General features: G+C 38.0%; 2 protein-coding genes across 2 annotated transcripts; both read left to right on the top strand.

The window, feature by feature from the left end:
* The first annotated feature begins 353 nt into the window (after window positions 1-353).
* On the top strand, window positions 354-13,707 carry LOC140151482 (uncharacterized). Its single transcript, XM_072173833.1, has 10 exons — window positions 354-509; window positions 1,596-1,883; window positions 2,677-2,778; window positions 3,441-3,719; window positions 4,789-4,875; window positions 6,529-6,816; window positions 8,880-9,071; window positions 10,076-10,153; window positions 10,858-10,933; window positions 11,288-13,707. The coding sequence occupies exons 1-10, from the start codon at window positions 410-412 to the stop codon at window positions 11,529-11,531; spliced, it is 1,734 nt and encodes a 577-aa protein (XP_072029934.1). The 5' UTR covers window positions 354-409; the 3' UTR covers window positions 11,532-13,707.
* On the top strand, window positions 12,616-13,341 carry LOC140150413 (uncharacterized). Its single transcript, XM_072172425.1, has one exon. The coding sequence runs from the start codon at window positions 12,616-12,618 to the stop codon at window positions 13,339-13,341; it is 726 nt and encodes a 241-aa protein (XP_072028526.1).
* Window positions 13,708-13,711: the final 4 nt, after the last annotated feature.

The following is a 13,711-nucleotide window of genomic DNA, read 5'->3' as shown; positions in this document are numbered from 1 at the left end:
ATGAATAGGTGTGTTATTAACGAATGAAGCCTTGACGTTTTCTGTATTCATGGCAAAAACCAAATAACACGTTCCATTGTTAAGTTTCGGGTCACTTAACTTATATAGCAAACTCACTGAACTTGCCGTGCTTTAAACATAGACTTACCTCAAGAGTGTTAAATATTACCGAATAAAAATGGTTTGTAAAATATATAATTCACCTTTATCAGATCATGCATATTATTTGAAAAAAACATATTTAGTTATTTTTCTTATGTATAAGATTGTTAATGTGCTATTTGAAACGAATTTATTTAGATATTAAAATAAACGCTTTCTTGTGACGATATCAGCTTAGTTCCGCAAATTGACTTACGGAATCGTACCATAGTGACAGCGGTATGAATAAAATTCTGCCTAACTTGCTATGATTATCAACTTGCTTGACTTAATCAATATGACTTCAAAGATTTCTTTCGTGTTTAAGCTGCTTTTCACCGTACGATTGGTATTTTCTCAAGAGCGGGGTAAGTATTCTTAAATCAGTGTTTTTAGGTATAAATTATAGTCAATGCAATGTTGTGGAAGTTCTTTGGCAAACCATGAAGAAATCATCTGTAGGCTATATCAAGGAATGTTTGTACATGTGCCGCAATAGTTAGATGGGATACAGGTGAGCTGTGGGTGGTAGGGGTGTGGGGTGGGGTGTGTGGGGGGTGTGTGTGTAGGACATACTGGTTGTCTGTTGTAGGGGTGTACGTACTTTGTGTGGGATGGAGGTGTGTAGGGGGATGGGGGTGCGTATGTACTGAGTGTTGGCTGTGTACGGAAGGGGTGTATAGGGAGTTTCGTGTGAGGATCAATGTGGTGGCTTGCAGATTTGATTATAAATAATAATATTTGAATTGTTTAGGTCCTACGTGTTTGTTTTGTTTTATTGTATTCCCCTTTAATTCTTATTTTACGTTAACGGGTAGATGTTAACAGTATGTGACCGTACAGCTCGAATGAGCCGTAAATTCCCTAAAATTTTATTCTGAGTTACAGTGTAAAATGTGTATGCAGGTTGTATTCATCGGCATCTCTAGCTGGCGCGACATCTATCTCATTTTGATAGTCAAACACCAATCAATAATCCTATTATTGAAGAGGATAATAAGCTTCTACCTTAGATGGCAATAGAATTTTTGATAGCTCGGGTCTTTGTTTGCTTTGGCTAAATCCTGTTCAAGTGGTGGGTTACCAGGAATTCTATTGTATAGGTATGTATAACCAACAATTAACAATGAGAGAACTTTCTTGAACCTCGTTGACTTGGGGATGATTTGATAGGACTGTTGCCAGCAATGTGGAAAAAGAGACACACGTAGAAACGAAAAAAGCTACCATTTTGTTGAAGGAGCAAAGTTCAAGAAACCATAACCCCGCTACTGTATATCGTTTGAAGTCAAATAATATACCATTTCAAAGGTTATGATGTATATTTTATAAACACAAAATAAAACAATTTTGACCGGGGGAAGAATTTACGGCTCATTCGCCGTGACATGTCACGTATAGGCTATTATTATCTCATTTATAGTTGGCATAACTTATTGCTTCTTGTTCCCTAGACGAAGGCATAATAGGTGTCAGACTTAATCCCGATAGGACGACGCCAACAGCATCAAATATAGGAGGAGTCGAAGTTCAATTCAAAGAAAACAAAACCAGCTCTCCAGTTTGGGTACTAGTGTGTAAGAGGGGTAATCATGAAAATGATGAGGATTGGGGAAGAGAAGAGACTCTTGTTACTTGTAGGCATCTAGGATACTTAAGAGGATGGTCGTATACCTACACCTACCAAAGCGACAGCAAAAGTATGGCTATTGATGATGTTCAGTGTGACCTTGACGGACCGGGTATGTATTGTTTACCGTGTTAATTTGTTTCTTCTATTCTTTTTTTTTATTGTATTATTTCACAATCTATTGTTAGTATCATTTTCTTTAGTCTTTCCTTCTCTTTGGGACTCTCTCCTCTACTTTCAGCGCCATGTGTCATCTAGTATGGGTCCAGGGCCCCGATGTTAAAATAAAACGCAAAGGTGGGACAAGGATAGCTCTAAATACAAGGGCGACATATCTCATATGTAGCACACGTATGGCCCCTGATATGCAGATGTGATTTTGGTTCAGGGGCTCCAGAGGTTCAATGTTTAAAACAGGCCGGTCGTTTCTCAGAAAAAGCAGCTACAGCTACAGCGCTCTGAAGTATAGGTATACTGACAGCACTTGAGCATTACACCTTAACGTATGTACATAATTTCCTATATTATGGGCCCCAGAGTTTCGTATGTTAAAACAAAGGCCTGTCGTTTCTCAGTTAATAAAGCAACTTGGGAAGCTTCAGATCTCGGAGTTGTTATACTAATATCACTTGAGCATTATATTGCATGTATGAGCCCCGTGTGTCACATAGTCGGCCAGCTAGGAGCCTAAACGCCAAAATAGATAGTAGTTCGGCCGTTCCGCATTAAATGAAGCAGCTATAGTACGCGTGTACATGAGCGCATAGTTTAAATATTATGGGCCCGGGCCCCAAATGTTAAAACAGAGGGTTGGCTGTTTCTCAGATAATGAAGCATCTTCATAATTACAACTTTGTGCATTGGAATGTTACATTATTGTTTATCTTTTCAACCTCATTGTACAGATCATTTGAATCGTCTTTGGGATTGCAGATATGATGGGGAGACATTTATTGATGGGGTTACTGGGTGTGGCCCTAACAATCGAGTAGGTGTCAAGTGTTATGGTAGGTTTGCACAACAGTATACGCCAAAATGAAATTATCTCTAAACGTGTTTTTAGAATTAGATTTATTTAATGCTAATCTATTGCACATGCTATACTGACTTAAGTTCGGAAGCAGTGATAGCGGTAAGCCGTGGGTTCGAGACCATCCTCTGCAAAACGTATTTCCTTTTGGGGGAATTTCATTTTAGGGAAATGGGGCTAGGCGAATCTATGTATGGCGTAGGGTGTGTCACTGAAAGTCTGATGGGGTTGTGGGTCGCATTAACACCACTTTATAATTACGTTACTGTGTGGATTAGTCGGGTTTTTTTTGTTTTGTTTTGTTTTTTCTTTTTATTACGTTACTGTGTGGATTAGTCGGGTTTTTTTTGTTTTGTTTTGTTTTTTCTTTTGTTTTTTGTTTGTTTGTTTTGTTGTTTTTTTTGTTTTTTCTTGTTGTTGTTTTGTTATCATTTTTTTTTAAAGGGTTTTTAGGGGTTTTTTTGTCACCTTGATTCATAAAAATGGTAGCTTTTTGGTTACTATCACTACGGCGGCTCCAATTTTGGAGGCTATACTTATAATAATTGTTCATATAGTTTTATATATAATGATTCATATAGTTTTATTGCTTTAATCATATATCCTTACGCGGTCTTGAACAACTTATTTTTAAAATAGACAGTGCATCAGTTCGTCTTGTAGATAATCCAGCGGACAGGCCTAATCAAGGCTTCTTAGAAATCAAGTACGATATCCACGGCACCAACTGGATGGAAGTATGCTTCAATGGTACACGTGGACCTACTGAACCTACTAAACCAATGAAGCAATTATGGACTCTCGACAATGCGAGATTGGTGTGTAAGCAACTTGGTTACCCGGATGTGATGAGGACTTATAAAGGGATATTTTATAATAGAATTATACCGTCTATTGATAATTTCAACTGTAAAGGACGTAAGTACCATTAAAGTTCTGACTTCAAAATTAATATTAGATCGCACTTTAGCCTGGTGAACGAATGTGAACGCGGTACGTAAACGTACCGTGTCACGTGATTCAGCTGCAACCAATCGGCATTCTTGAATGGCACCAATTAAGATCACGTGTTGACATATTGCTGTCAATTTCTTTTTCATTGATTGCAGTTTTTGAACGAGAAATTCTCTACCAGCATTGAGATTATAGATATAATATACGATTTCGGTCATTATTGCCTTGTGTGGGATTTTAATTTCTTATTAAGGCATTAATTGCTCCGCACACAACAAAGTTGATTCTAATTTATTAGAGTGTACGCTGGGACACGTGTAAACAAGACAAATATGCCAAAAACAATTAACCAAATTCATTTACAAAGATTGTACAATGTGGAATTATTTGCCAAAAAGCCACTTGCTTAGAACTCATCTTCGTTCTATATCTCCTCCTTTTTTTTTCTTTTTCACCAATCTATTAATAGGGTCAGACCGGCGAAGTGCTGATTACAAATTACAAAATATCTTCTAGCAATCTGACAAAAACCGATTGTTATTATTTTATTAAGTATATTGTTTAAGGGTATACGATGTATTGTTGGTCGAAGCAGCAAAAATGTAGTTCACAGCATCTTGCGAGTGGCAGTGAGCTTTAGCAAAAATTGCATTGCTCAATTCATAGCGAGCGTGAAGACGAATTCAAATATCACAGATATACATTTGTAGGTCCTATGGTTCTTGAGTTATGTTGTAAAGAGGGCTGAAACAACAACACTTTTGTAAAACGTACATAACTCATTAACAACAATAAATTAAGCAAGTTTTCAAAGATTATGATTTGTAGAATGAACTTTTGCAAAACTCTAAAGTGTTATTTTTCAATAATATATTGATTCAAATAATGAAAATCGATTTTTTTTTTTTTGGCTGCTTCGACCTACAATACCTCGTATACCTTAAGCGCAATTAATAGCAATAGACGTGATACAAGCAATCGTGTAAGTTTGACAGGACCGTTTGTATTATTAATGCTTTCTCTGTTTTTTCAGATGAACAATTAATTGCAGAGTGCTCTGTTGATGAGCCACAACCGGATAGTTGCCCAGACAAAGACAAAGTTGAAATCATTTGCTTTAGTACGTATTTTTGGTTTATATAATGTTTACAATGTTTTTGATGAAAGAACGCAACCAGAGGTGGCACGGTGTCTTTTAATGACAACATGCCATGTCCATTTAGTGCTTCCGTACATGTATTTTATACATGTACGTGCATAAAACTAAATAAAATAAAATAAACCCAGCACATAACTTTTCTGAGGGATAACCTCTTGAGCACATCCCCTCGGATATGGATCAAGCATCGCCGTATATAATAAGCCAAGAATTTTTCGCAAGTCAATACCCAGTAATTTTCACACCGGAGCCCTTGCCTTGTACTGGAGATTAGAAACCCAATTGAACCCAAGCAACATTATAGGCACTTACACTTCTTCCGGGTCACTTATTACACACAAAAATATATAGTTAGCATGTTAAAAATCCAAGATAGCCGCCACAAAATAAAATGGTCATACACGCACCAACGTTGCAGTTTGAATCATTTGTTAAGCCAAAGTTAGCCAATTCAATATCCAACATTCATGACATTGAGGGCGAGGTGGCCTAGTGGTCTAAGGCGCTGGACCATTGGGGAGAGTTGAGCGAAGGGTCCGTGGTTCGAAACCCCATCCTGCCCGATCCTTGTTGCTCATTCTAAATAGTTCCAATATGTCGGAAATATCATAATCATAATCTCTTCCAGTCTAGTAGAATATAATTGTGATATTTCTCCTAGACTTCTCCGTAGTCCACTTGCCCATTGTGCATACTCTTAAAACTCTGATTTAATTAATTTGTGAAAAATAGATAGATTTTCACGTCTGATCTGATCTTTTTAGTCACCGTACTCCCTCTGTTTGTTGGCTTCCCAACAGATTTTTAACTAGGACTTTCGCGATTAATAAACCGCTTGATTCTAAAATCAGAATTGTTCAGTCTTGAAGTGTCATTGCATTCAATATTTTTTCTAAGCCTTTTCTGTTACTCTCACTAATAAAATTAGATAAACTTTTTCATAACCATTAACAACATTTTGATGAAATAAATATCAGTATAATTTCGCAACTGAATGCGTTCATCATGATTAATAACATAGTTTTATTTATCAAAAATCGACTATGGCATAGTCTATATTTCTCCTCGCTTCTATCCACCGTGTATAATGTGCAGGTGTACACGGTAGGTGCCCGGTGTCTCGTGGCTCGAATGGTCACGTAAAATGGCGGTTCCGTGTGTCAGACGAGTCAAACCTGAGCACGTAAAAGTTGCAGGCCTTATCGAAAAGAGTAGGGGATCATCCCCGGGCGTGTTACCTGCACCCTTCCTAAGTCCCAGGGCAGTAGTAGTTGTGTTTACAGTGATGGTAGTAAATTAGTTGTGTTAATGTAATGTTGTGAAATGGTGATTTAGATAGATGTTCAAAGCAGTGGTGCACCTGAAATACAGGCAGGAATACCCAAATCCAATCCAATCCAATGCAATCCAATACAATCCATGGTTGCCATTTTCAAGATGGTGCCCCTGAATGACCAATATTTATACTACAAAGGACCGATGGTCATAAAAGCATAAAAATCCTCACTGTTTAGAAGGTCGAGGTTTTTTCAATTCCCATATGGGAAAGGTTTCCGAAAAAAATTAGAAATGACAGGCCTAATTATTTGAATTTTGTTTAACGCAATATTTCAGTACCCGGATACGTGGGGTGTTTTTCAGAAGCAATACTTCCATCGGTGTATATGGATGATGACACCAAAATGACAATAAGCAAGTGTTTGGATTACTGCCGTAAACTTGGGCCTCTCTTTAAGTTTGCTGGGCTAACAGGTGGTACTGACTGTCGATGTGGAACAGCAGATATTGGAACCGAACTGGATGATAGGAACAATCGATTGTCAAATGAGGAATGTCAATCGCCTTGTGGAGGAGAGAAGGACTTGTTTTGTGGAGGACAGAACAGAATTTCCATTTATAAGAGTAAGATTGTAAAGATGCTTTAATGTTAACATCGTCATCCGAATAAGATCCTCGCCATCAACTCCCGATAGTCATTCTACCTACCTATGTCAATGGCCAAATTGTATCTTATAGTTAGTCATAAATTTTTCATAAGTAAGGAAGTAATATTTTATTATATTTGTTAACCATGGTTTAGGTTAGGCAATAATCTCGGATGACTACAGTAAGTAAATAAAGGAAGTAAAAGGCTAGTAATAAATAACTGGAGTTGTGTATTACATAATTTTCACATTATTATGTTCCATCTTCATTTCATTCACTAGACTGAATGTTCATCTCTGTTGGTAGTAAACACAGTTAAGTGGTTTAAACCTTTGATCACAACACAAAAATTTGCGTACCTAGAAATTTCAGTCGACACTTCGACTTTCATCAGCAGAGTGGCAACCCAAATTAGATGTCAGCGACCTTTCGGACACTTGATCCCAAAATAGGATTGTAGATTTTAGGTAGCTTGTATCGGTCAGTGGCGTAGCTGCCGGGGACAGGGGACAATTGCCCCCTGGCAAAAAATGCCTATTTGGGCCCCCACACCCTAGCGCAAAGAAAAAAGAGGAAAAAGGAGAGAGAGAGAGGAAAAAGAGAGAGGGAGAGGATGGGAAAAGAGAGGGGAGAGAGGGAGAGGAGGGAAAGAGATGGGGAATGCATACGATATGCAATACCATACGATTATTATCAATAAGTCAGACAAAAATTGTCTATTTGAGCCCTCCCCCCCTAGTGCAGAGAAAAAAGAGCAAGGAGGAGAGAGAGGAAAAAGATGGGGGAGAGAAGGGATAGAGAAACAGGGAACCCATAGGCCTACGATATGAAGTGCCATACGATTATTGTCAATATACTCGACAATATATTTGACTTCTTGAAGACAAAGAAATAGAAATCTTTTGAAATGCTAATTGCACAAAAGCACCCATAGGAGCAGTATATTGACTAAAACAAATAAAACAATAAAATGGCCAACCCAAAAAGAAGAGTCGAAAAGGGTGGTCAAGAAGGCTGTGTCCGACATGTTTCTTGTATTGCATGCCCCAACCGAAAATTTTCAGTTTCGACACAAAATATTTGCAATTTCAGAAAAAAAAAAATTTTGTTCTTGAAATTTCCGAAATTTGGGTCGGCATTCATTTGTACAGGAAAAAAATTTTTCCCAATTTTTTCATAATCTGGGTCGGTCGGGCCCGTAGAACAGGGTTTTCTTTTTTTCGTGAAAAAGCAATAACCCAGCTTACCATTTTCCCTCTTGGGCCACTTGGGCCACTTTTCTTTGAAAGTACACTTTTTTTTCGATGGGGGTGCGTCACACCACCCGCACCTACCCCCATTTTTGTTTGGTGGATTTGGGCACCCCACCCCATACAGACTTGCCCCCCCGAAAAAATCCCAGCTACGCCACTGGCTCCCGTCCCTGTTTCATATTTCATTCGTTTGATTTTTGTCAAACATTGGCGCAACCTGCTAGCGCGGGTTTTCTATGTAAATTACATAAACTTCTGTTAAAGTATTTTTAGAAACATTTTGGGGCTATATACTCGGTGTCACAGCCTGCGATTCCAATAACTGATATATGTGCTAGCTATTCTTCAGACAAATTTTGGTAACATAAAGCATTGTATTGAAGTTATAGAGCTGGCGTCAGTGGTTCTTCTGACCAAGTTTAGTTGTAGCATGTAATTTATAGCAGAAATATATTTTTCACAAAATGACCCCTAATAAGCCCATCATGACCTTTGACTCTAATCATGGTACACCCTATATTAAACTTCTTCAAACCCGGTTTGGTGGTCATAGCATGTAGTTTAGAGTAGTAGTTTGTTTACATCGCATATGAAGCGTTTGACACAGGTATCATAATGAGCGTGGATAAGAAGAATCAGAAGCAGATTTGGCAACTCAACAAGTGTGCCATGTTGTGAACGAATGCTAATGGAGATGGACATTTTCACTTTAAAGATATGAACATCCTAGATTCCCAGTGTGTATTTCAGATAAAATTGTATCCTAACTACTCTGTAACTCCACAGTTGACAACAGCGTTTGTACTGACCCTGGTACACCTGCAAATGCAAAGAGAGAAGGGGATTTCTTTTCGTATGGTAGCGTCATAAAGTATAAATGTGATCTACATCATAGACTTATTGGTGAAGCAACCATACAATGCATCATGGATTCCAGTAACAATGTCAGGTGGAATGGAAGCAAACCTTATTGTCAAGGTAAGGAAGGACGATTTTCAGTGGTAATTACAAATGAAATTGTGGTTACTGTCATAACATTACTGGTGATTTAATGTTTTAATATTAAAGGATAGAGGATTGGGATAATAATCAAAATTACTCCCTATTCCAGAAACAATGCAGCACTCATTTTTTTAATTGAAAAAATAATATCCTGTTTTGCGTAATGAAATATAGCTAAAATAAACCCCTTAGTTATAACTGGCAATAAAAGTCAAATTTTTGTAATTTGAGGGAAATGAGCCAAAAACATGCAATTTTGCATGTTTTCTTTGAAGTCACAAAATTCTAAGACTTGACATAAGCCTAAGCATTCAAATTCTTAAATATAGTCTAGGAGTTGGCTCGAAATTATAATATTAATTTTTATGTGATATTTGATAATTGGTTATGAAAAGATTAGAAAATATGTTTTCCAAAAATTAGAATGCATAACTTGATATTAGTCTTTGTACAAGTCTTTCAGCTTAATTGTCACAGCATACGAAAAACGCCCTAAAAGCGCATGTTTTTGGCCCTTTAAAATTAATATTAGATCGCACTTACCAGGTAAACAAATGTGAACGCGGTGCGTAAACGCGCATGTCACGTGATTCAGCTGCAACCCATCGGCATACTTGAATGGCACCAATGGACATATGAAAGAGGTCTGAAACCATAAGTGATGCATAAAAATCCTATGCAGAAAGTGCAACTTTTATTACAATCCTTGTAATTTGGCCGAAAATGTTATAAATGGCTGTATTTCTCAGTGAAAATGATAAAAGATAAAAACAAAACCCCGTTGACTTGATGCATGACTAATCAGTCTATGTTCCAAACTTTAAAACAAGAGTCGTTTTTGGATTATACCAAAATGTCTTAGGGGGACTTACTTTTTTGGAACCGTTTAGGTAAAGTTAGATGTCAAGATTTCATAGGCTTTTTTATAAGGGGTAATTATGTGATATTGATTACTGGTTTCATTTTCATTTGCTATTCAGGACCCCCAAAAACAACTACAGCAAAGACACCGACACCTGTTTTACTTGAAGGCGCAGTGGACCATCCCGTTGATATAGGTATACTCTCGTGTGATATTCTTACTCTTTTTTAGCCACTACACACGATACATGTACTTTTCTCACAACATAGATTGGCCGCTGAGACACAATGAGAGAGTTATCATGGGGACTTAAGTTGAGATTGCCCGAGTACCGACTGTGAACTCAGGCAGTACAGTGGTAAAGCTCTGGACCGGTAATCCAACGACCGGGGTTCAATCCCCGCTGAGTCCTGATTTTTTCTCTCTCAATATTTTCATATGCCAGTTTGCTCGAGCCCCAATCACGCCATTTAAATTATAATTTCTCGAGCTTGCATCGTTCATTTCCGATCCTCGCATATATTAATTTGTGTTTCGCATTGTCTTACGCCCTGCCAGGGCGAAGCATATAGGCCGCCTCCTTCTTCATTATTTAACATAGAAGAAAAACATAAAAGGCTCAAAAATGCGAAACCAACTAAATATCGTTATATATAATGTGAGGAGTTTAAATAATTTCGCGGTTGGGTAATGTAATTCTTCTCTAATTTTCTTTAGAAGTTACCTTATCAAAAATTATCTACTTCCGACAAAGGCTTGTCAAAATTCCTGAACATGAAAGTCCTCACGTCTAAGTATGCTTAATGTGATACCAAATTAGGGTTATGTGAATCACCACCATGGTTTTAAACTTAAATTAAAACAATATACATGCACTCATATAACTGTTTTTCTATGCAGGACTTTTGGTGGGCATTTTAGCAGCAGCTTTACTCCTAATCGTTCTCATAATTGCATCGATTTGTCTTCTATTTTGGTAAGATTTAATATTTCATAACTCGTATGTCTCGAAACTCCAACGTGTTTTTCGGAAATTCCACCAAAAAGCACCGTAGAGAACACGTGTACGGCTTAAACAAATCCTATAAAGTAAACGCTAAGTAACATGGCGCCACTGCAATTACCCCCCCACCTATGACAGAGCTGGTAAACCAATCGTCGCTGGTTCAAGTCCCATCGAAGCCGTGAAAACCATTTGTTTCTTTTTAACAGTTTAATGATTGCATTCCGATTTTGAGCATCAGGATCGCTAGTACCCAAGTCCTTTTAACAGGGCAGTAATTTGATTTCAAATAAATCCAACATAACATTGTTTTGTGAACTATTATAGGCGTAAGAAGGCCATGCGGGAAGATAACATAGCGGCAGGGTCCATATCTGGGATATCAAGTGACATGGTTTACGCATCCCTGTGTTTGATGAAACTGGTGAAGTCATACCCAATCCATACTTTGATCCATCCATGGTTGCTGCAGGTGGTTATCCAGACTACGAAGACCTGGCAATGCCTGGAAAACCGGAGAAAGTTCCAATTGACAATACAGGTGCTGGGTTTGCGCAAGGCTCAGCTATGAATGAATATGTTGCCGGTCCGACGATGGGAGCAATGGCACCGCCTGATTATGATTATGAAAGTAGTATTCCAGAAAAGAAACCCTAAAAAATTATGCTGGATATATAATTATGTTGCTGTTTGTGTGCTGTTAGAGGTTATGGTGTCCTTTACATGATATGAAGTAACTTTAGGTTAAGACAAAAGAGGTATCAATATTTGCTAAACTGTGCTTGTTTTTGCTATTTTAGTTTTGAAACTTATATAAATCCGTAAATTTGCAGTTCTTATCACATTATACAGAGGTATTTATTTCTAGCCACCATTGGGTTTCACGCAAGTGTGATAATAATAATGTTTAAAACAGCTCCACGAAGGATTCCATGTGATCAATAGCAGAAAATGGATCTACTATAATTGTAAATTACAGTTTTACTGCGTATTCGCATCATCCAATTGACGTTTTAAACACACAATGACATCGAGGGTTCAGAACCAAAAAGCCGTAACTCACTATGGCCAGCTCTCACAAAATGAGCATAAAGTTGCTACCTTTTTCAAAAATCAATATTTCCTCCACAATGTCTTTTGTTTTCTATTGAATTTTGTCATGATTAATGGACTGCATCTTCTATATTGCCCTGGCGACTTAATGCTCATTTTGTGGGAGTTGAGGCTTTCTGGCTCTCAACCCTTGACATTATGTTCCTGTGTTGTATTCGTATTAGGCGGGCTTTGGATGTCGACGTTTACCCATTATGCACTGCATATTTTGACCTCTCCTCAGCAAACGCTGGAGGCGCATCGTATTGTGAATCGACCAAATTAAACAATATACATTCTTGAAGATGTTCATCAGGACTGTTCATGGTAAACTGGTATTTGTAATTTCATACAACTAGTCCAAAAATTTCCACTTACTTGCAGACGTTTCGGAAACTCACAGTTTCCTTTATTGATGCTATTGTTGCAGTGACGATCTGTGTACAGCAGATGATTTTTGCTGCTTAGCAACCGAGTTGCCAGTTGATTTTTCAGCTATCAGATCGTCAAAGACGTGACTCAAGTTGGGCAGCCCCGTTTCACCTTTGGCCGCCAATATTTTCATGGAACACCTGGAAGACATTGCTATCGCCACTGCTCCATTGGAATGTAAACCTAAGCTATGGAAGAGATATGTGGATGATATCTTAGAAATTGTTTGCAAGGATGAAGTTAATAATCTCACTGACCACCTGAATCAAGCTGACGAAATTGACTCCATTAAATTCACCTTTGAGAAGGAAGCGGATGGTAAGATCCCATTTTTGGACACATTGATTGTTCGCCGTGATGATGGGTCAGTTAAGTTAATGGTATATCGGAAGGCAACACACACCGACCAATACTTGAACTTTAGGTCTCACCACCCTCTGCACCAGAAACTTGGCGTCGTGCGTACCCTCCTTGACAGAAAGAACAAAATAGTCACGGAAGAGCAAGACAAAGTAGAGGAGGAAACACATATCAAAGGGGCTCTCCAAAATTGTGGTTATCCAGAATGGAGTATTGAAAAAGTGAAAGACCAGATGGCTAAGCCTAAACCTAAGAAAGACAGACCAAAGAAAGACGATTCCACCAAGTCCAAAGGCTTAGTTGTTATACCGTACGTGGAGGGTGTTTCAGAGCGCATCTCGAGAGTTTTTAAATCTTACAATATCTCAACCGCCATGAAACCCAATTGTACGCTGCGGAATCTCCTGGTTCATCCCAAGGATAAACGAGATCCCCATCATTCGTACAAGAGATGGATCAAGGAGGCAATCACCATTAGAAAGCGGGGAAAACCATGAACCGAGACGAGGGGCAATACAACTTGAGTCACGTCTTTGACGATCTGATCAACTGGCAACTCGGTTGCTAAGCAGCAAAAATCATCTGCTGTACACAGATCGTCACTGCAACAATAGCATCAATAAAGGAAACTGTGAGTTTCCGAAACGTCTGGAAATTTTTGGACTAGTTGTATGAAATTACAAATACCAGTTTAAACAATATACAGTTTTTACGCATTATATAATATGCTTATAATCGATAGAATATGCAGACAATGTTATGATAACAAAGAATTAAAATATAGATGAACTTACGGAGGAGAGATATCTTAATCTTAACGTTGTTATATGAAAAATTAAAACGTTACCAACGGATATAATCATGTGA

The sequence above is a fragment of the Amphiura filiformis genome, chromosome 4, assembly GCF_039555335.1.
Source record: "Amphiura filiformis chromosome 4, Afil_fr2py, whole genome shotgun sequence".
Lineage (NCBI taxonomy): Eukaryota > Metazoa > Echinodermata > Ophiuroidea > Amphilepidida > Amphiuridae > Amphiura > Amphiura filiformis.
The sequence above is the reverse complement of the archived record's forward strand: the minus strand, read 5'-3'. Positions and strand labels throughout refer to the sequence as shown.

Bases quoted from the DNA above. Each gene is read 5' to 3' on its own strand.
- LOC140151482 (XM_072173833.1), top strand. From the start codon at position 410: ATGATTATCAACTTGCTTGACTTAATCAATATGACTTCAAAGATTTCT. The intron at 10,154-10,857 runs GTATACTCTCGT...TTTTCTATGCAG, and splicing joins GGACCATCCCGTTGATATAG to GACTTTTGGTGGGCATTTTA. The intron at 10,934-11,287 runs GTAAGATTTAAT...GAACTATTATAG, and splicing joins TCGATTTGTCTTCTATTTTG to GCGTAAGAAGGCCATGCGGG.
- LOC140150413 (XM_072172425.1), top strand. From the start codon at position 12,616: ATGGAACACCTGGAAGACATTGCTATCGCCACTGCTCCATTGGAATGT.